Source organism: Petromyzon marinus, chromosome 79 (genome assembly GCF_048934315.1).
Source record: "Petromyzon marinus isolate PM22_M1 ecotype Great Lakes invasive population chromosome 79, UKy_Petmar_22M1.pri1.0, whole genome shotgun sequence".
Taxonomy (NCBI): Eukaryota; Metazoa; Chordata; class Hyperoartia; order Petromyzontiformes; family Petromyzontidae; genus Petromyzon; species Petromyzon marinus.
In genome coordinates, this window is record NC_133745.1 from 19,674,273 (window position 1) to 19,696,362 (window position 22,090).

Here is a 22,090-nt window from a genome sequence, read left to right on the forward strand (position 1 = left end):
CTCTAGGGGTATCACACTTGTAGGTAGATCAGTCTCTAGGGGTATCACACTTATAGGTAGATCAGTCTCTAGGGGTATCACACTTGTAGGTAGATCAGTCTCTAGGGGTATCACACTTGTAGGTAGATCAGTCTCTAGGGGTATCACACTTGTAGGTAGATCAGTCTCTAGGGGTATCACACTTGTAGGTAGATCAGTCTCTAGGGGTATCACACTTGTAGGTAGATCAGTCTCTAGGGGTATCACACTTGTAGCTAGATCAGTCTCTAGGGGTGTCACACTTGTAGGTAGATCAGTCTCTAGGGGTATCACACTTGTAGGTAGATCAGTCTCTAGGGGTATCACACTTGTAGGTAGATCAGTCTCTAGGGGTATCACACTTGTAGGTAGATCAGTCTCTATGATCACACTTGTAGGTAGATCAGTCTCTAGGGGTATCACACTTGTAGCTAGATCAGTCTCTAGGGGTAACACACTTGTAGGTAGATCAGTCTCTAGGGGTGTCACACTTCTAGGTAGATCAGTCTCTAGGGGTATCACACTTGTAGGTAGATCAGTCTCTAGGGGTATCACACTTGTAGGTAGACCAGTCTCTAGGGGTATCACTTTTGTAGGTAGATCAGTCTCTAGGGGTATCACACTTGTAGGTAGATCAGTCTCTAGGGGTATCACACTTGTAGGTAGATCAGTCTCTATGATCACACTTGTAGGTAGATCAGTCTCTAGGGGTATCACACTTGTAGGTAGATCAGTCTCTAGGGGTATCACACTTGTAGGTAGATCAGTCTCTAGAGGTATCACACTTGTAGGTAGATCAGTCTCTAGGGGTATCACACTTGTAGGTAGATCAGTCTCTAGGGGTATCACACTTGTAGGTAGATCAGTCTCTAGGTGGACTTGTAGGTAGATCAGTCTCTAGGGGTATCACACTTCTAGGTAGACCAGTCTCTAGGGGTATCACACTTATAGGTAGATCAGTCTCTAGGGGTATCACGCTTGTAGGTAGATCAGTCTCTATGATCAGACTTGTAGGTAGATCAGTCTCTAGGGGTATCACACTTGTAGGTAGATCATTCTCTAGGGGTATCACACTTGTAGGTAGATCAGTCTCTAGGAGTATCACACTTGTAGGTAGATCAGTCTCTAGGGGTATCACACTTGTAGGTAGACCAGTCTCTAGGGGTATCACACTTGTAGGTAGATCAGTCTCTAGGGGTATCACACTTGTAGGTAGATCAGTCTCTAGGGGTATCACACTTGTAGGGAGATCAGTCTCTAGGGGTATCACACTTGTAGGTAGACCAGTCTCTAGGGGTATCACACTTGTAGGTAGATCAGTCTCTAGGGGTATCACACTTGTAGGTAGATCAGTCTCTAGGGGTATCACACTTGTAGGTAGATCAGTCACTAGGGGTATCACACTTGTAGGTAGATCAGTCTCTATGATCACACTTGTAGCTAGACCAGTCTCTAGGGGTATCACACTTGTAGGTAGACCAGTCACTAGGGGTATCACACTTGTAGGTAGATCAGTCTCTAGGGGTATCACACATGTAGGTAGATCAGTCTCTGGGGGTATCACACTTGTAGGTAGATCAGTCTCTAGGGGTATCACACTTGTAGATAGATCAGTCACTAGGGGTATCACACTTGTAGGTAGATCAGTCTCTAGGGGTATCACACTTGTAGGTAGATCAGTCTCTAGGGGTATCACACTTGTAGGTAGATCAGTCTCTAGGGGTATCACACTTGTAGATAGATCAGTCACTAGGGGTATCACACTTGTAGGTAGATCAGTCTCTAGGGGTATCACACTTGTAGGTAGGCCAGTCTCTAGGGGTATCACACTTTTAGGTAGACCAGTCACTAGGGGTGTCACACTTGTAGGTAGATCAGTCTCTAGGGGTATCACACTTGTAGGTAGATCAGTCTCTAGGGGCATCACACTTGTAGGTAGATCAGTCTCTAGGGGTATCACGCTTGCAGCTAGATCAGTCTCTAGGGGTATCACACTTGTAGGTAGATCAGTCTCTAGGGGTATCACACTTGTATGTAGACCAGTCTCTAGGGGTATCACACTTGTAGGTAGATCAGTCTCTATGATCACACTTGTAGGTAGATCAGTCTCTACGGGTATCACACTTGTAGGTATATCAGTCTCTAGGGGTATCACACTTGTAGATAGATCAGTCTCTATGATCACACTTGTAGCTAGACCAGTCACTAGGGGTATCACACTTGTAGATAGACCAGTCACTAGGGGTATCACACTTGTAGGTAGATCAGTCTCTATGATCACACTTGTAGGTAGATCAGTCTCTATGATCACACTTGTAGCTAGACCAGTCACTAGGGGTATCACACTTGTAGGTAGACCAGTCTCTAGGGGTATCACACTTGTAGGTAGATCAGTCTCTAGGGGTATCACACTTGTAGATAGACCAGTCTCTAGGGGTATCATACTTGTAGGTAGATCAGTCTCTAGGGGTATCACACTTGTAGGTAGATCAGTCTCTAGGGGTATCACACTTGTAGGTAGATCAGTCTCTAGGGGTATCACACTTGTAGGTAGATCAGTCTCTAGGGGTATCACGCTTGCAGCTAGATCAGTCTCTATGATCACACTTGTACGTAGATCAGTCACTAGGGGTATCACACTTGTAGGTAGACCAGTCTCTGGGGGTATCACACTTGTAGGTAGATCAGTCTCTAGGGGTATCACACTTCTAGGTAGATCAGTCTCTAGGGTATCACGCTTGCAGCTAGATCAGTCTCTATGATCACACTTGTAGGTAGATCAGTCACTAGGGGTATCACACTTGTAGGTAGATCAGTCTCTAGGGGTATCACACTTGTAGGTAGATCAGTCTCTAGGGGTATCACACTTGTAGATAGATCAGTCTCTAGGGGTATCACACTTGTAGGTAGATCAGTCTCTAGGGGTATCACACTTGTAGGTAGATCAGTCTCTAGGAGTATCACACTTGTAGGTAGATCAGTCTTTAGGGGTATCACACTTGTAGCTAGATCAGTCTCTAGGGGTATCACACTTGTAGGTAGATCAGTCTCTAGGGGTATCAGACTTGTAGGTAGATCAGTCTCTAGGGGTATCACACTTGTAGGGAGATCAGTCTCTAGGGGTATCACACTTGTAGATAGATCAGTCTCTAGGGGTATCACACTTCTGGTAGGTAGATCAGTCTCTAGGGGTGTCACACTTGTAGGTAGATCAGTCTCTAGGGGTATCACACTTGTAGGTAGATCAGTCTCTAGGGGTATCACACTTGTAGTTAGATCAGTCTCTATGATCACACTTGTAGGTAGATCAGTCTCTAGGGGGATTACACTTGTAGGTAGATCAGTCTCTAGGGGTATCACACTTGTAGGTAGATCAGTCTCTAGGGGTATCACATTTGTAGGTAGATCAGTCTCTAGGGGTATCACACTTGTAGGTAGATCAGTCTCTAGGGGTATCACTCTTGTAGGTAGATCAGTCTCTATGATCACACTTGTAAGTAGACCAGTCTCTAGGGGTATCACACTTGTAGGTAGACCAGTCTCTAGGGGTATCACACTTGTAGGTAGATCAGTCTCTAGGGGTATCACACTTGTAGGTAGATCAGTCTCTAGGGGTATCACACTTGTAGGTAGATCAGTCTCTAGGGGTATCACGCTTGTAGGTAGATCAGTCACTAGGGGTATCACACTTGTAGGTAGATCAGTCTCTAGGGGTATCACACTTGTAGGTAGATCAGTCTCTAGGGGTATCACACTTGTAGGTAGATCAGTCTCTAGGGGTATCACACTTGTAGGTAGATCAGTCTCTAGGGGTATCACACTTGTAGGTAGACCAGTCTCTAGGGGTATCACACTTGTAGGTAGATCAGTCTCTAGGGGTATCACACTTGTAGGTAGATCAGTCTCTAGGGGTATCACACTTGTAGGTAGATCAGTCTTTAGGGGTATCACACTTGTAGGTAGACCAGTCTCTAGGGGTATCACACTTGTAGGTAGATCAGTCTCTAGGGTGATCACACTTGTAGGTAGATCAGTCTCTAGGGGTATCACACTTGTAGGTAGATCAGTCTTTAGCAGGATCACACTTGTAGCTAGATCAGTCTCTAGGGGTATCACACTTGTAGGTAGATCAGTCTCTAGGGGTATCACACTTGTAGGTAGATCAGTCTCTAAGGGTATCACACTTGTAGGTAGATCAGTCTCTGGGGGTATCACACTTGTAGGTAGATCAGTCTCTAGGGGTATCACACTTGTAGGTAGATCAGTCTCTAGGGGTATCACACTTGTAGGTAGATCAGTCTCTAGGGGTGTCACACTTCTAGGTAGATCAGTCTCTATGATCACACTTGTAGATAGATCAGTCTCTAGGGGTGATCACACTTGTAGGTAGATCAGTCACTAGGGGTATCACACTTGTAGGTAGATCAGTCTCTATGAACACACTTGTAGGTAGACCAGTCTCTATGATCACACTTGTAGCTAGACCAGTCACTAGGGGTATCACACTTGTAGGTAGATCAGTCTCTAGGGGTATCACACTTGTAGGTAGATCAGTCACTAGGGGTATCACACTTGTAGCTAGATCAGTCTCTATGATCACACTTGTAGCTAGATCAGTCTCTATGATCACACTTGTAGGTAGATCAGTCTCTAGGGGTATCACACTTGTAGGTAGATCAGTCTCTAGGGGTATCACACTTGTAGCTAGATCAGTCTCTAGGGGTATCACACTTCTAGGTAGACCAGTCTCTAGGGGTATCATACTTGTAGGTAGATCAGTCTCTAGGGGTATCACACTTGTAGGTAGATCAGTCTCTAGGGGTATCACACTTGTAGGTAGACCAGTCTCTAGGGGTATCACACTTGTAGGTAGACCAGTCTCTAGGGGTATCACACTTGTAGGTAGATCAGTCTCTAGGGGTGTCACACTTCTAGGTAGATCAGTCTCTAGGGTTATCACACTTGTAGGTAGATCAGTCTCTAGGGTTATCACACTTGTAGGTAGATCAGTCTCTAGGGGTATCACACTTGTAGCTAGATCAGTCTCTAGGGGTATCACACTTCTAGGTAGATCAGTCTCTAGGGGTATCACACTTTTAGGTAGATCAGTCTCTAGGGGTATCACACTTGTAGCTAGATCAGTCTCTAGGGGTATCACACTTGTAGGTAGATCAGTCTCTATGATCACACTTGTAGGTTGATCAGTCTCTAGGGGTATCACACTTGTAGGTAGATCAGTCTCTAGGGGTATCACACTTGTAGGTAGACCAGTCTCTTGGGGTATAACACTTGTAGGTAGATCAGTCTCTACGGGGTATCACACTTGTAGGTAGACCAGTCTCTAGGGGTATCACACTTGTAGATAGACCAGTCTCTAGGGGTATCACACTTGTAGGTATATCAGTCACTAGGGGTATCACACTTGTAGGTAGATCAGTCTCTAGGGGTGTCACACTTGTAGGTAGATCAGTCTCTAGGGGTATCACACTTGTAGGTACATCAGTCTCTAGGGGTATCACTCTTGTAGGTAGATCAGTCTCTAGGGGTGTCACACTTGTAGGTAGATCAGTCTCTAGGGGTATCACACTTGTAGGTAGATCAGTCTCTAGGGGTATCACACTTGTAGGTAGATCAGTCTCTAGGGGTGTCACACTTGTAGGTAGATCAGTCTCTAGGGGTATCACACTTGTAGATTGATCAGTCTCTAGGGGTATCACACTTGTAGGTAGATCAGTCTCTAGGGGTATCACTCTTGTAGGTAGATCAGTCTCTAGGGGTATCACACTTGTAGGTAGATCAGTCTCTAGGGGTATCACACTTGTAGGTAGATCAGTCTCTATGATCACACTTGTAGGTAGATCAGTCTCTAGGGGTATCACACTTGTAGGTAGATCAGTCTCTATGATCACACTTGTAGGTAGATCAGTCTCTAGGGGTATCACACTTGTAGGTAGATCAGTCTCTATGATCACACTTGTAGGTAGATCAGTCTCTAGGGGTATCACACTTGTAGGTAGATCAGTCTCTAGGGGTATCACACTTGTAGGTAGATCAGTCTCTAGGGTGATCACACTTATAGGTAGATCAGTCTCTAGGGGTATCACACTTGTAGGTAGATCAGTCTCTATGATCACACTTGTAGGTAGATCAGTCTCTATGATCACACTTGTAGGTAGATCAGTCTCTATGATCACACTTGTAGCTAGACCAGTCTCTAGGGGTATCACACTTGTAGCTAGACCAGTCTCTATGATCACACCTGTAGCTAGACCAGTCTCTATGATCACACCTGTAGCTAGACCAGTCTCTATGATCACACTTGTAGCTAGACCAGTCTCTATGATCACACTTGTAGCTAGACCAGTCTCTATGATCACACCTGTAGCTAGACCAGTCTCTATGATCACACTTGCAGCTAGATCAGTCTCTATGATCACACTTGTAGCTAGACCAGTCTCTAGGGAGATCACACTTCTAGGTAGATCAGTCTCTATGATCACACTTGTAGATAGATCAGTCACTAGGGGTATCACGCTTGCAGCTAGATCAGTCTCTATGATCACACTTCTAGCTAGACCAGTCTCTATGATCACACCTGTAGCTAGACCAGTCTCTATGATCACACTTGTAGCTAGACCAGTCTCTAGGGTTATCACACTTCTAGGTAGATCAGTCTCTATGATCACACCTGTAGGTAGATCAGTCTCTATGATCACACTTGTAGCTAGATCAGTCTCTAGGGTTATCACACTTGTAGGTAGATCAGTCTCTAGGGTTATCATACTTGTAGCTAGATCAGTCTCTATGATCACACCTGTAGCTAGACCAGTCTCTATGATCACACTTGTAGCTAGATCAGTCTGTAGGGGTATCACACTTGTAGCTAGATCAGTCTCTATGATCACACTTGTAGCTAGATCAGTCTCTAGGTGTATCACACTTGTAGCTAGATCAGTCTCTAGGGGTATCACACTTGTAGCTAGATCAGTCTCTATGATCACACTTGTAGCTAGACCAGTCTCTATGATCACACTTGTAGCTAGACCAGTCTCTATGATCACACTTGTAGCTAGACCAGTCTCTATGATCACACCTGTAGCTAGACCAGTCTCTATGATCACACTTCTAGCTAGACCAGTCTCTATGATCACACTTGTAGCTAGACCAGTCTCTATGATCACACTTGTAGCTAGGCCAGTCTCTATGATCACACCTGTAGCTAGATCAGTCTCTATGATCACACTTGTAGCTAGACCAGTCTCTATGATCACACTTGTAGCTAGACCAGTCTCTATGATCACACTTGTAGCTAGACCAGTCTCTAGGGGTATCACACTTGTAGCTAGACCAGTCTCTATGATCACACTTCTAGCTAGATCAGTCTCTATGATCACACTTGTAGCTAGACCAGTCTCTATGATCACACTTGTAGCTAGACCAGTCTCTAGGGGTATCACACTTGCAGCTAGATCAGTCTCTATGATCACACTTGTAGCTAGACCAGTCTCTATGATCACACTTCTAGCTAGACCAGTCTCTAGGGGTATCACACTTGTAGGTAGATCAGTCTCTAGGGGTATCACGCTTGCAGCTAGATCAGTCTCTAGGGGTATCACGCTTGCAGCTAGATCAGTCTCTATGATCACACTTGTAGCTAGACCAGTCTCTATGATCACACTTGTAGCTAGATCAGTCTCTATGATCACACTTGTAGCTAGACCAGTCTCTATGATCACACTTGTAGGTAGATCAGTCTCTAGGGTTATCACACTTATAGGTAGATCAGTCTTTAGGGGTATCACACTTGTAGCTAGACCAGTCTCTATGATCACACTTGTAGCTAGACCAGTCTCTATGATCACACTTGTAGCTAGACCAGTCTCTAGGGGTATCACACTTGTAGGTAGATCAGTCTCTAGGCGTATCACACTTGTAGCTAGACCAGTCTCTATGATCACACTTGTAGCTAGATCAGTCTCTATGATCACACTTGTAGCTAGACCAGTCTCTATGATCACACTTGTAGCTAGACCAGTCTCTAGGGGTATCACACTTGTAGCTAGACCAGTCTCTATGATCACACTTCTAGCTAGATCAGTCTCTATGATCACACTTGTAGCTAGACCAGTCTCTATGATCACACTTGTAGCTAGATCAGTCTCTATGATCACACTTGTAGCTAGACCAGTCTCTAGGGGTATCACACTTGTAGCTAGACCAGTCTCTAGGGGTATCACACTTGCAGCTAGATCAGTCTCTATGATCACACTTGTAGCTAGACCAGTCTCTATGATCACACTTCTAGCTAGACCAGTCTCTAGGGGTATCACACTTGTAGGTAGATCAGTCTCTAGGGGTATCACGCTTGCAGCTAGATCAGTCTCTAGGGGTATCACGCTTGCAGCTAGATCAGTCTCTATGATCACACTTGTAGCTAGACCAGTCTCTATGATCACACTTGTAGCTAGATCAGTCTCTATGATCACACTTGTAGCTAGACCAGTCTCTATGATCACACTTGTAGGTAGATCAGTCTCTAGGGTTATCACACTTATAGGTAGATCAGTCTTTAGGGGTATCACACTTGTAGCTAGACCAGTCTCTATGATCACACTTGTAGCTAGACCAGTCTCTATGATCACACTTGTAGCTAGACCAGTCTCTAGGGGTATCACACTTGTAGGTAGATCAGTCTCTAGGGGTATCACACTTGTAGCTAGACCAGTCTCTATGATCACACTTGTAGCTAGATCAGTCTCTATGATCACACTTGTAGCTAGACCAGTCTCTATGATCACACTTGCAGCTAGACCAGTCTCTAGGGGTATCACACTTGTAGCTAGACCAGTCTCTATGATCACACCTGTAGCTAGATCAGTCTCTATGATCACGCTTGCAGCTAGACCAGTCTCTATGATCACACTTGTAGCTAGACCAGTCTCTATGATCACACCTGCAGCTAGACCAGTCTCTATGATCACATTTGTAGCTAGACCAGTCTCTGGGGGTATCACACTTGTAGCTTGATCAGTCTCTATGATCACACTTGTAGGTAGACCAGTCTCTATGATCACACTTGTAGCTAGATCAGTCTGTAGGGGTATCACACTTGTAGCTAGATCAGTCTCTATGATCACACTTGTAGCTAGATCAGTCTCTAGGGGTATCACACTTGTAGCTAGATCAGTCTCTAGGGGTATCACACTTGTAGCTAGATCAGTCTCTATGATCACACTTGTAGCTAGACCAGTCTCTATGATCACACTTCTAGCTAGACCAGTCTCTATGATCACACTTGTAGCTAGACCAGTCTCTATGATCACACTTGTAGCTAGGCCAGTCTCTTTGATCACACCTGTAGCTAGATCAGTCTCTATGATCACACTTGTAGCTAGACCAGTCTCTATGATCACACTTGTAGCTAGACCAGTCTCTATGATCACACTTGTAGCTAGACCAGTCTCTAGGGGTATCACACTTGTAGCTAGACCAGTCTCTATGATCACACTTCTAGCTAGATCAGTCTCTATGATCACACTTGTAGCTAGACCAGTCTCTATGATCACACTTGTAGCTAGATCAGTCTCTATGATCACACTTGTAGCTAGACCAGTCTCTAGGGTTATCACACTTGTAGCTAGACCAGTCTCTAGGGGTATCACACTTGCAGCTAGATCAGTCTCTATGATCACACTTGTAGCTAGACCAGTCTCTATGATCACACTTCTAGCTAGACCAGTCTCTAGGGGTATCACACTTGTAGGTAGATCAGTCTCTAGGGGTATCACGCTTGCAGCTAGATCAGTCTCTAGGGGTATCACGCTTGCAGCTAGATCAGTCTCTATGATCACACTTGTAGCTAGACCAGTCTCTATGATCACACTTGTAGCTAGATCAGTCTCTATGATCACACTTGTAGCTAGACCAGTCTCTATGATCACACTTGTAGGTAGATCAGTCTCTAGGGTTATCACACTTATAGGTAGATCAGTCTTTAGGGGTATCACACTTGTAGGTAGACCAGTCTCTATGATCACACTTGTAGCTAGACCAGTCTCTATGATCACACTTGTAGCTAGACCAGTCTCTAGGGGTATCACACTTGTAGGTAGATCAGTCTCTAGGGGTATCACACTTGTAGCTAGACCAGTCTCTATGATCGATCTTGTAGCTAGATCAGTCTCTATGATCACACTTGTAGCTAGACCAGTCTCTATGATCACACTTGCAGCTAGACCAGTCTCTAGGGGTATCACACTTGTAGCTAGACCAGTCTCTATGATCACACCTGTAGCTAGATCAGTCTCTATGATCACGCTTGCAGCTAGACCAGTCTCTATGATCACACTTGTAGCTAGACCAGTCTCTATGATCACACCTGCAGCTAGACCAGTCTCTATGATCACACTTGTAGCTAGACCAGTCTCTGGGGGTATCACACTTGTAGCTAGATCAGTCTCTATGATCACACTTGTAGGTAGACCAGTCTCTATGATCACACCTGTAGCTAGACCAGTCTCTGGGGGTATCACGCTTGTAGCTAGATCAGTCTCTATGATCACACTTGCAGCTAGATCAGTCTCTATGATCACACTTGTAGCTAGATCAGTCTCTAGGGGTATCACACTTGTAGCTAGATCAGTCTCTAGGGGTATCACACTTGTAGCTAGATCAGTCTCTAGGGGTATCACACTTCTAGGTAGATCAGTCTCTAGGGGTATCACACTTGTAGATTGATCAGTCTCTAGGGGTATCACACTTGTAGGTAGACCAGTCTCTATGATCACACTTCTAGCTAGATCAGTCTCTAGGGGTATCACACTTGTAGGTAGATCAGTCTCTAGGGGTATCACACTTGTAGGTAGACCAGTCTCTATGATCACACTTGTAGGTAGATCAGTCTCTAGGGGTATCACACTTGTAGCTAGACCAGTCTCTATGATCACACTTGTAGGTAGACCAGTCTCTATGATCACACTTGTAGCTAGACCAGTCTCTATGATCACACCTGCAGCTAGATCAGTCTCTATGATCACACTTCTAGCCTGATCAGTCACTAGGGTTATCACACTTGTAGCTAGACCAGTCTCTATGATCACACTTGTAGCTAGACCAGTCTCTATGATCACACTTGTAGCTAGATCAGTCTCTATGATCACACTTGTAGGTAGATCAGTCTCTAGGGGTGTCACACTTGTAGGTAGATCAGTCTCTAGGGGTATCACACTTGTAGCTAGATCAGTCTCTAGGGGATCAATCTTGTAGGTAGATCAGTCTCTAGGGGTGTCACACTTGTAGCTAGATCAGTCTCTAGGGGTATCACACTTGTAGGTGGATCAGTCTCTAGGGTGATCACACTTGTAGCTAGATCAGTCACTAGGGGTATCACACTTGTAGGTAGACCAGTCTCTAGGGGTATCACACTTGTAGGTAGATCAGTCTCTAGGGGTATCACACTTGTAGGTAGATCAGTCTCTAGGGGTGTCACACTTGTAGGTAGATCAGTCTCTAGGGGTATCACACTTGTAGGTAGATCAGTCTCTAGGGGTATCACACTTGTAGGTAGATCAGTCTCTAGGGGTGTCACACTTGTAGGTAGATCAGTCACTAGGGGTATCACACTTGTAGGTAGACCAGTCTCTAGGGGTATCACACTTGTAGGTAGATCAGTCTCTAGGGGTATCACACTTGTAGGTAGATCAGTCTCTAGGGTGATCACACTTGTAGGTAGATCAGTCTCTAGGGGTATCACACTTGTAGGTAGATCAGTCTCTAGGGGGTTCACACTTGTAGGTAGATCAGTCTCTAGGGGTATCACACTTGTAGGTAGATCAGTCTCTAGGGGTATCACACTTGTAGGTAGATCAGTCTCTAGGGTGATCACACTTGTAGGTAGATCAGTCTCTAGGGGTATCACTCTTGTAGCTAGACCAGTCACTAGGGGTATTACTCTTGTAGGTAGATCAGTCTCTAGGGGTATCACACTTGTAGATAGATCAGTCTCTAGGGGTATCACACTTCTAGGTAGATCAGTCTCTAGGGGTATCACACTTCTAGGTAGATCGGTCTCTAGGGGTATCACACTTGTAGGTAGACCAGTCTCTATGATCACACTTCTAGCTAGACCAGTCTCTATGATCACACCTGTAGCTAGACCAGTCTCTATGATCACACTTGTAGGTAGATCAGTCTCTAGGGGTATCACACTTGTAGGTAGAACAGTCTCTATGATCACACCTGTAGCTAGACCAGTCTCTAGGGGTATCACACTTGTAGGTAGATCAGTCTCTAGGGGTATCACACTTGTAGCTAGATCAGTCTCTAGGGGTATCACACTTGTAGCTAGATCAGTCTCTAGGGGCATCACACTTGTAGGTAGATCAGTCTCTAGGGGTGTCACACTTGTAGGTAGATCAGTCTCTAGGGGTATCACACTTGTAGCTAGATCAGTCTCTAGGGGATCAATTTTGTAGGTAGATCAGTCTCTAGGGGTGTCACACTTGTAGCTAGATCAGTCTCTAGGGGTATCACACTTGTAGGTGGATCAGTCTCTAGGGTGATCACACTTGTAGCTAGATCAGTCACTAGGGGTATCACACTTGTAGGTAGACCAGTCTCTAGGGGTATCACACTTGTAGGTAGATCAGTCTCTAGGGGTATCACACTTGTAGGTAGATCAGTCTCTAGGGGTGTCACACTTGTAGGTAGATCAGTCTCTAGGGGTATCACACTTGTAGGTAGATCAGTCTCTAGGGGTATCACACTTGTAGGTAGATCAGTCTCTAGGGGTGTCACACTTGTAGGTAGATCAGTCACTAGGGGTATCACACTTGTAGGTAGACCAGTCTCTAGGGGTATCACACTTGTAGGTAGATCAGTCTCTAGGGGTATCACACTTGTAGGTAGATCAGTCTCTAGGGTGATCACACTTGTAGGTAGATCAGTCTCTAGGGGTATCACACTTGTAGGTAGATCAGTCTCTAGGGGGTTCACACTTGTAGGTAGATCAGTCTCTAGGGGTATCACACTTGTAGGTAGATCAGTCTCTAGGGGTATCACACTTGTAGGTAGATCAGTCTCTAGGGTGATCACACTTGTAGGTAGATCAGTCTCTAGGGGTATCACTCTTGTAGCTAGACCAGTCACTAGGGGTATTACTCTTGTAGGTAGATCAGTCTCTAGGGTGATCACACTTGTAGGTAGATCAGTCTCTAGGGGTATCACACTTGTAGATAGATCAGTCTCTAGGGGTATCACACTTCTAGGTAGATCAGTCTCTAGGGGTATCACACTTCTAGGTAGATCGGTCTCTAGGGGTATCACACTTGTAGGTAGACCAGTCTCTATGATCACACTTCTAGCTAGACCAGTCTCTATGATCACACCTGTAGCTAGACCAGTCTCTATGATCACACTTGTAGGTAGATCAGTCTCTAGGGGTATCACACTTGTAGGTAGATCAGTCTCTATGATCACACCTGTAGCTAGACCAGTCTCTAGGGGTATCACGCTTGCAGCTAGATCAGTCTCTATGATCACACTTCTAGCTAGATCAGTCTCTATGATCACACCTGTAGCTAGATCAGTCTCTATGATCACACTTGTAGCTAGACCAGTCTCTATGATCACACTTGTAGCTAGACCAGTCTCTAGGGGTATCACACTTGTAGGTAGATCAGTCTCTAGGGGTATCACACTTGTAGCTAGATCAGTCTCTATGATCACACCTGCAGCTAGACCAGTCTCTATGATCACACTTGTAGCTAGATCAGTCTCTATGATCACACTTCTAGCTAGATCAGTCACTAGGGTTATCACACTTGTAGCTAGACCAGTCTCTATGATCACACTTGTAGCTAGATCAGTCTCTATGATCACACCTGCAGCTAGATCAGTCTCTATGATCACACTTCTAGCTAGATCAGTCACTAGGGTTATCACACTTGTAGCTAGACCAGTCTCTATGATCACACTTGTAGCTAGATCAGTCTCTATGATCACACTTGTAGCTAGATCAGTCTCTATGATCACACTTCTAGCTAGATCAGTCTCTAGGGGTATCACACTTGTAGGTAGACCAGTCTCTAGGGGTATCACACTTGTAGGTAGATCAGTCTCTAGGGGTATCACACTTGTAGCTAGATCAGTCTCTATGATCACACCTGCAGCTAGACCAGTCTCTATGATCACACTTGTAGCTAGACCAGTCTCTATGATCACACTTGTAGCTAGATCAGTCTCTATGATCACACCTGCAGCTAGATCAGTCTCTATGATCACACCTGTAGCTAGACCAGTCTCTATGATCACACCTGCAGCTAGACCAGTCTCTATGATCACACCTGCAGCTAGACCAGTCTCTAGGGGTATCACGCTTGCAGCTAGATCAGTCTCTATGATCACACTTCTAGCTAGATCAGTCTCTATGATCACACCTGTAGCTAGATCAGTCTCTATGATCACACTTGTAGCTAGACCAGTCTCTATGATCACACTTGTAGCTAGACCAGTCTCTAGGGGTATCACACTTGTAGGTAGATCAGTCTCTAGGGGTATCACACTTGTAGCTAGATCAGTCTCTATGATCACACCTGCAGCTAGACCAGTCTCTATGATCACACTTGTAGCTAGATCAGTCTCTATGATCACACTTCTAGCTAGATCAGTCACTAGGGTTATCACACTTGTAGCTAGACCAGTCTCTATGATCACACTTGTAGCTAGATCAGTCTCTATGATCACACCTGCAGCTAGATCAGTCTCTATGATCACACTTCTAGCTAGATCAGTCACTAGGGTTATCACACTTGTAGCTAGACCAGTCTCTATGATCACACTTGTAGCTAGATCAGTCTCTATGATCACACTTGTAGCTAGATCAGTCTCTATGATCACACTTCTAGCTAGATCAGTCTCTAGGGGTATCACACTTGTAGGTAGACCAGTCTCTAGGGGTATCACACTTGTAGGTAGATGAGTCTCTAGGGGTATCACACTTGTAGCTAGATCAGTCTCTATGATCACACCTGCAGCTAGACCAGTCTCTATGATCACACTTGTAGCTAGACCAGTCTCTATGATCACACTTGTAGCTAGATCAGTCTCTATGATCACACCTGCAGCTAGATCAGTCTCTATGATCACACCTGTAGCTAGACCAGTCTCTATGATCACACCTGCAGCTAGACCAGTCTCTATGATCACACCTGCAGCTAGACCAGTCTCTATGATCACACCTGTAGCTAGACCAGTCTCTATGATCACACTTCTAGCTAGACCAGTCTCTATGATCACACCTGCAGCTTGACCAGTCTCTATGATCACACCTGCAGCTAGACCAGTCTCTATGATCACACTTGCAGCTAGACCAGTCTCTAGGGGTATCACACTTGTAGCTAGACCAGTCTCTATGATCACACCTGTAGCTAGATCAGTCTATATGATCACACTTGTAGCTAGACCAGTCTCTATGATCACACCTGTAGCTAGACCAGTCTCTATGATCACACCTGTAGCTAGACCAGTCTCTATGATCACACCTGTAGCTAGACCAGTCTCTATGATCACACCTGCAGCTAGACCAGTCTCTATGATCACACCTGTAGCTAGACCAGTCTCTATGATCACACCTGTAGCTAGACCAGTCTCTATGATCACACCTGTAGCTAGACCAGTCTCTATGATCACACCTGTAGCTAGACCAGTCTCTATGATCACACCTGTAGCTAGACCAGTCTCTATGATCACACCTGCAGCTAGACCAGTCTCTATGATCACACCTGCAGCTAGACCAGTCTCTATGATCACACCTGTAGCTAGACCAGTCTCTATGATCACACTTGTAGCTAGACCAGTCTCTATGATCACTCTTGTAGCTAGACCAGTCTCTAGGGGTATCACACTTGTAGGTAGATCAGTCTCTATGATCACACCTGTAGCTAGACCAGTCTCTATGATCACACTTCTAGCTAGACCAGTCACTAGGGGTATCACACTTGTAGCTAGACCAGTCTCTATGATCACACCTGTAGCTAGACCAGTCTCTAGGGGTATCACACCTGTAGCTAGACCAGTCTCTATGATCACACCTGTAGCTAGACCAGTCTCTAGGGGTATCACACTTGTAGCTAGACCAGTCTCTATGATCACACTTGCAGCTAGACCAGTCTCTAGGGGTATCACACTTGTAGCTAGATCAGTCTCTAGGGGTATCACACTTGTAGCTAGATCAGTCTCTAGGGGTATCACACTTGTAGCTAGATCAGTCTCTAGGGGTATCACACTTGTAGCTAGATCAGTCTCTAGGGGTATCACACTTGTAGCTAGATCAGTCTCTAGGGGTATCACGCTTGCAGCTAGATCAGTCTCTAGGGGTATCACACTTGTAGCTAGATCAGTCTCTAGGGGTATCACACTTGTAGCTAGATCAGTCTCTAGGGGTATCACGCTTGCAGCTAGATCAGTCTCTAGGGGTATCACACTTCTAGCTAGACCAGTCTCTATGATCACACCTGCAGCTAGACCAGCCTCTGGGGGGACCGTACCAGGTTCTCGTTGGTGAGCCGTGTGACCTCGTGCTGTAGCCCGGCCTCAATCCGGGCCTCCGGCGGCAGCTGCAGGTTCTGTGCCAGCAGCTGCCGCTGGTGCTGGCCGGCCTCCCGCTCCCGCCGCAGCTCCTCCCGCACGGCGTCGAGGGTCACCTCGGCGCCCCTCCGCGTCGCCTGCAGCTGGGACTCCAGCAGCCTGGACGGGGAGGGGGCGCGTGGTGGAGTGTGGCGGGTTAGGGAGGGGGGTTGTGTAGCGGGAGGTTAGGGAGGGGGGTGGTGTAGTGGGAGGGGGGTGGTGTAGTGGGAGGGGGGTGATGTAGTGGGAGGGGTTAGGGAGGGGGGTGGTGTAGTGGGAGAGGGGTGGTGTAGTGGGAGGGGTTAGGGAGGGGGGTGGTGTAGTGGGAGGGAGGGGGGTGGTGTAGTGGGAGGGGGGGGGGTGTAGTGGGAGGGGGGGGGGGTGTAGCAGGAGGGGGGTGGTGTAGTGGGAAGGAGGGGGGTGGTGTAGTGGGAGGGAGGGGGGTGGTGTAGTGGGAGGGGGGGGGTGTAGTGGGAGGGGGGGGGGGGTGTAGCAGGAGGGGGGTGGTGTAGTGGGAAGGAGGGGGGTGGTGTAGTGGGAGGGGGGGGGTGGTGTAGTGGGAGGGGGGGGGTGTAGTGGGAGGGGGGGGTGGTGTAGTGGGAGGGGGGGCGTGGTGTAGTGGGAGGGGGGGGGTGGTGTAGTGGGAGGGGGGGGGGTGGTGTAGTGGGAGGGGGGGGGTGTAGTGGGAGGGTGGTGGTGTAGTGGGGGGGGGGGTGATGGAGTGGGAGGGGGGTGGTGGTGTAGTGGGAGGGTGGTGGTGTAGTGGGGGGGGGGTGATGGAGTGGGAGGGGGGTGGTGGTGTAGTGGGAAGGAGGGGGGTGGTGTAGTGGGAGGGGGGGGGTGGTGTAGTGGGAGGGGGGGGGTGTAGTGGGAGGGGGGGGTGGTGTAGTGGGAGGGGGGGCGTGGTGTAGTGGGAGGGGGGGGGTGGTGTAGTGGGAGGGGGGGGGTGGTGTAGTGGGAGGGGGGGGGGGTGGTGTAGTGGGAGGGTGGTGGTGTAGTGGGGGGGGGGGGTGATGGAGTGGGAGGGGGGTGGTGGTGTAGTGGGAGGGTGGTGGTGTAGTGGGGGGGGGGTGATGGAGTGGGAGGGGGGTGGTGGTGTAGTGGGAGGGTGGTGGTGTAGTGGGGGGGGGTGATGGAGTGGGAGGGGGGTGGTGGTGTAGTGGGGGGGGGTGATGGAGTGGGAGGGGGGTGGTGGTGTAGTGGGGGGGGGGTGATGGAGTGGGAGGGGGGTGGTGGTGTAGTGGGAGGGTGGTGGTGTAGTGGGGGGGGGGTGATGGAGTGGGAGGGGGGGGGGTGGTGTAGTGGGAGGGGGGTGATGTAGTGGGAGGGGGGGGGTGGTGTAGTGGGGGGGGGGTGGTGTAGTGGGAGGGGGGTGATGTAGTGGGAGGGGGGGGGTGGTGTAGTGGGAGGGGTGGGGTAGTGGGAGGGGGGTGGAGGTGGTGGTGGAGGTGGTGGAGGAGGAGGTGGAGGAGGAGGTGGAGGAGCAGGAGGTGGAGGTGGAGGAAGAGGTGGAGGAGGTGGAGGTGAAGGTGGAGGAGGTGGAGGACGTGGAGGAGGAGTTGGAGGAGGTGAAGCTGGAGGAGGTGGAGGAGGTGGAGGTGGAGGAGGAGGTGGAGGAGGTGGAGGAGGTGAAGGTGGAGGAGGTGGAGGAGGAGGAGGTGGAGGAGGTGGAGGAGGAGGTGGAGGAGGTGGAGGAGGTGAAGGTGGAGGAAGTGGAGGAGGTGGAGGTGGTGGAGGTGGTGGAGGTGGTGGTGGAGGAGCTGGAGGTGGAGGAGGTGGAGGAGGTGAAGGTGGAGGAGGAGGTGGAGGAGGAGGAGGTGAAGGTGGAGGAGGTAGAGGAGGAGGAGGAGGAGGTGGAGGTGGTGGAGGTGGAGGTGGAGGTGGAGGAGGTGGAGGAGGTGGAGGAGGTGGAGGAGGTGAAGGTGGAGGAGGTGGAGGGGGTGGAGGAGGAGGTGGAGGAGGTAGAGGAGGTGAAGGTGGACGAGGAGGAGGTGAAGGTGGACGAGGTGGAGGGGGTGGAGGAGAAGGTGGAGGTGGTGGACGAGGTGGAGGAGGTGGAGGAGGAGGAGGTGGAGGAGGAGGCCCTTGGGCAGCGCTGGATGGCGCCCTGCAGACTGTCACCTGTGGGCCTGCTTCAGGCTCTGGTAGGCGAGGGAGCGGTCCCCCTCCTCGCTGAGCGCCGTCCACTCACGCTCCTCCCTGCGTCACACCAGCAGCAGTGTCACACCCAGAGCGTCACACCAGCAGTGTCACACCAGCAGCAGTGTCACACCAGCAGCAGTGTCACACCCAGAGCGTCACACCAGCAGTGTCACACCAGCAGCAGTGTCACACCCAGAGCGTCACACCAGCAGTGTCACACCAGCAGCAGTGTCACACCAGCAGCAGTGTCACACCCAGAGCATCACACGCAGAGCGTAACACCCAGAGCGTCACACCCAGAGCATCACACGCAGAGCGTCACATCAGCAGTGTCACACCCAGAGCGTCACACGCAGAGCGTCACACCACCAGCAGCGTCACACCAAGAGCGTCACACCCAGAGCGTCACACCAGCAGCAGTGTCACACCAGCAGCAGTGTCACACCCAGAGCATCACACCCAGAGCGTCACACCCAGAGCGTCACACCACCAGCAGCGTCACACCCAGAGCATCACACGCAGAGCGTCACATCAGCAGTGTCACACCAGCAGCAGCGTCACACCCAGAGCATCAAACAACCAGCAGCGTCACACCCAGAGCATCACACCAGCAGCAGTGTCACACCAGCAGCAGTGTCACACCCAGAGCGTCACACCACCAGCAGCGTCACACCCAGAGCGTCACATCATCAGCAGCGTCACACCAGCAGCAGTGTCACACCAGCAGTGTCACACCAGCAGCAGTGTCACACCCAGAGCGTCACACCACCAGCAGTGTCACACCCAGAGCGTCACACCCAGAGCGTCACACCAGCAGCAGTGTCACACCAGCAGCAGTGTCACACCCAGAGCGTCACACCAGCAGCAGTGTCACACCCAGAGCGTCACACCCAGAGCATCACACCAGCAGCAGTGTCACACCAGCAGCAGAGTCACACCAGCAGTGTCACACCAGCAGTGTCACACCAGCAGCAGTGTCACACCCAGAGCGTCACACCCAGAGCGTCACACCACCAGCAGTGTCACACCAGCAGCGTCACACCAGCAGTGTCACACCCAGAGAGTCACACCACCAGCAGTGTCACACCCAGAGGGTCACACCAGCAGTGTCACACCAGCAGCAGTGTCACACCAGCAGTGTCACACCAGCAGCAGTGTCACACCAGCAGTGTCACACCAGCAGCAGTGTCACACCCAGAGCGTCACACCCAGAGCGTCACACCACCAGCAGCGTCACACCCAGAGCGTCACACCAGCAGTGTCACACCAGCAGCAGTGTCACACCAGCAGTGTTACACCAGCAGTGTCACACCAGCAGCAGTGTCACACCAGCAGTGTCACACCAGCAGTGTCACACCAGCAGCAGCGTCACACCAGCAGTGTCACACCAGCAGTGTCACACCAGCAGCAGTGTCACATCAGCAGTGTCACACCAGCAGTGTCACACCAGCAGTGTCACATCAGCAGTGTCACACCAGCAGTGTCACACCAGCAGCAGTGTCACATCAGCAGTGTCACACCAGCAGCAGCGTCACACCAGCAGTGTCACACCCAGAGCATCACACCAGCAGCAGCGTCACACCATCAGTGTCACACCAGGAGTGTCACACCAGCAGTGTCACACCAGCAGCAGTGTCACACCAGCAGCGTCACACCAGCAGCAGTGTCACACCAGCAGTGTCACACCCAGAGCGTCACACCAGCAGCAGTGTCACACCAGCAGTGTCACACCCAGAGCATCACACCAGCAGCAGCGTCACACCAGCAGTGTCACACCAGCAGTGTCACACCAGCAGCGTCACACCACCAGCAGCGTCACACCCAGAGCATCACACGCAGAGCGTCACATCAGCAGTGTCACACCAGCAGCAGCGTCACACCCAGAGCATCAAACAACCAGCAGCGTCACACCCAGAGCATCACACCAGCAGCAGTGTCACACCAGCAGCAGTGTCACACCCAGAGCGTCACACCACCAGCAGCGTCACACCCAGAGCGTCACATCATCAGCAGCGTCACACCAGCAGCAGTGTCACACCAGCAGTGTCACACCAGCAGCAGTGTCACACCCAGAGCGTCACACCACCAGCAGCGTCACACCCAGAGCGTCACACCCAGAGCGTCACACCAGCAGCAGTGTCACACCAGCAGCAGTGTCACACCCAGAGCGTCACACCAGCAGCAGTGTCACACCCAGAGCGTCACACCCAGAGCATCACACCAGCAGCAGTGTCACACCAGCAGCAGAGTCACACCAGCAGTGTTACACCAGCAGTGTCACACCAGCAGCAGCGTCACACCAGCAGTGTCACACCAGCAGTGTCACACCAGCAGCAGCGTCACACCAGCAGTGTCACACCAGCAGTGTCACACCAGCAGCAGTGTCACATCAGCAGTGTCACACCAGCAGTGTCACACCAGCAGTGTCACATCAGCAGTGTCACACCAGCAGTGTCACACCAGCAGCAGTGTCACATCAGCAGTGTCACACCAGCAGCAGCGTCACACCAGCAGTGTCACACCCAGAGCATCACACCAGCAGCAGCGTCACACCATCAGTGTCACACCAGGAGTGTCACACCAGCAGTGTCACACCAGCAGCAGTGTCACACCAGCAGCGTCACACCAGCAGCAGTGTCACACCAGCAGTGTCACACCCAGAGCGTCACACCAGCAGCAGTGTCACACCAGCAGTGTCACACCCAGAGCATCACACCAGCAGCAGCGTCACACCAGCAGTGTCACACCAGCAGTGTCACACCAGCAGCGTCACACCACCAGCAGCGTCACACCCAGAGCATCACACGCAGAGCGTCACATCAGCAGTGTCACACCAGCAGCAGCGTCACACCCAGAGCATCAAACAACCAGCAGCGTCACACCCAGAGCATCACACCAGCAGCAGTGTCACACCAGCAGCAGTGTCACACCCAGAGCGTCACACCACCAGCAGCGTCACACCCAGAGCGTCACATCATCAGCAGCGTCACACCAGCAGCAGTGTCACACCAGCAGTGTCACACCAGCAGCAGTGTCACACCCAGAGCGTCACACCACCAGCAGCGTCACACCCAGAGCGTCACACCCAGAGCGTCACACCAGCAGCAGTGTCACACCAGCAGCAGTGTCACACCCAGAGCGTCACACCAGCAGCAGTGTCACACCCAGAGCGTCACACCCAGAGCATCACACCAGCAGCAGTGTCACACCAGCAGCAGAGTCACACCAGCAGTGTCACACCAGCAGTGTCACACCAGCAGCAGTGTCACACCCAGAGCGTCACACCCAGAGCGTCACACCACCAGCA

The 22,090-nt window shown here is 49.7% G+C and overlaps 1 protein-coding gene across 1 annotated transcript in view; it reads right to left on the reverse strand.

Moving 5' to 3' along the window:
* The window catches only part of LOC142907511 (unconventional myosin-Va-like), a 72,148-nt gene that overhangs the window by 44,671 nt on the left and 5,387 nt on the right, over positions 1-22,090 (reverse strand). The window contains exons 2-3 of the mRNA XM_076057097.1: positions 18,763-18,840; positions 16,563-16,761 (exon numbers count right to left, since the gene is read on the reverse strand). Coding sequence (XP_075913212.1) covers positions 16,563-16,761; positions 18,763-18,840 — 277 coding nt within the window. The remainder of the gene's footprint in view (positions 1-16,562; positions 16,762-18,762; positions 18,841-22,090) is intronic.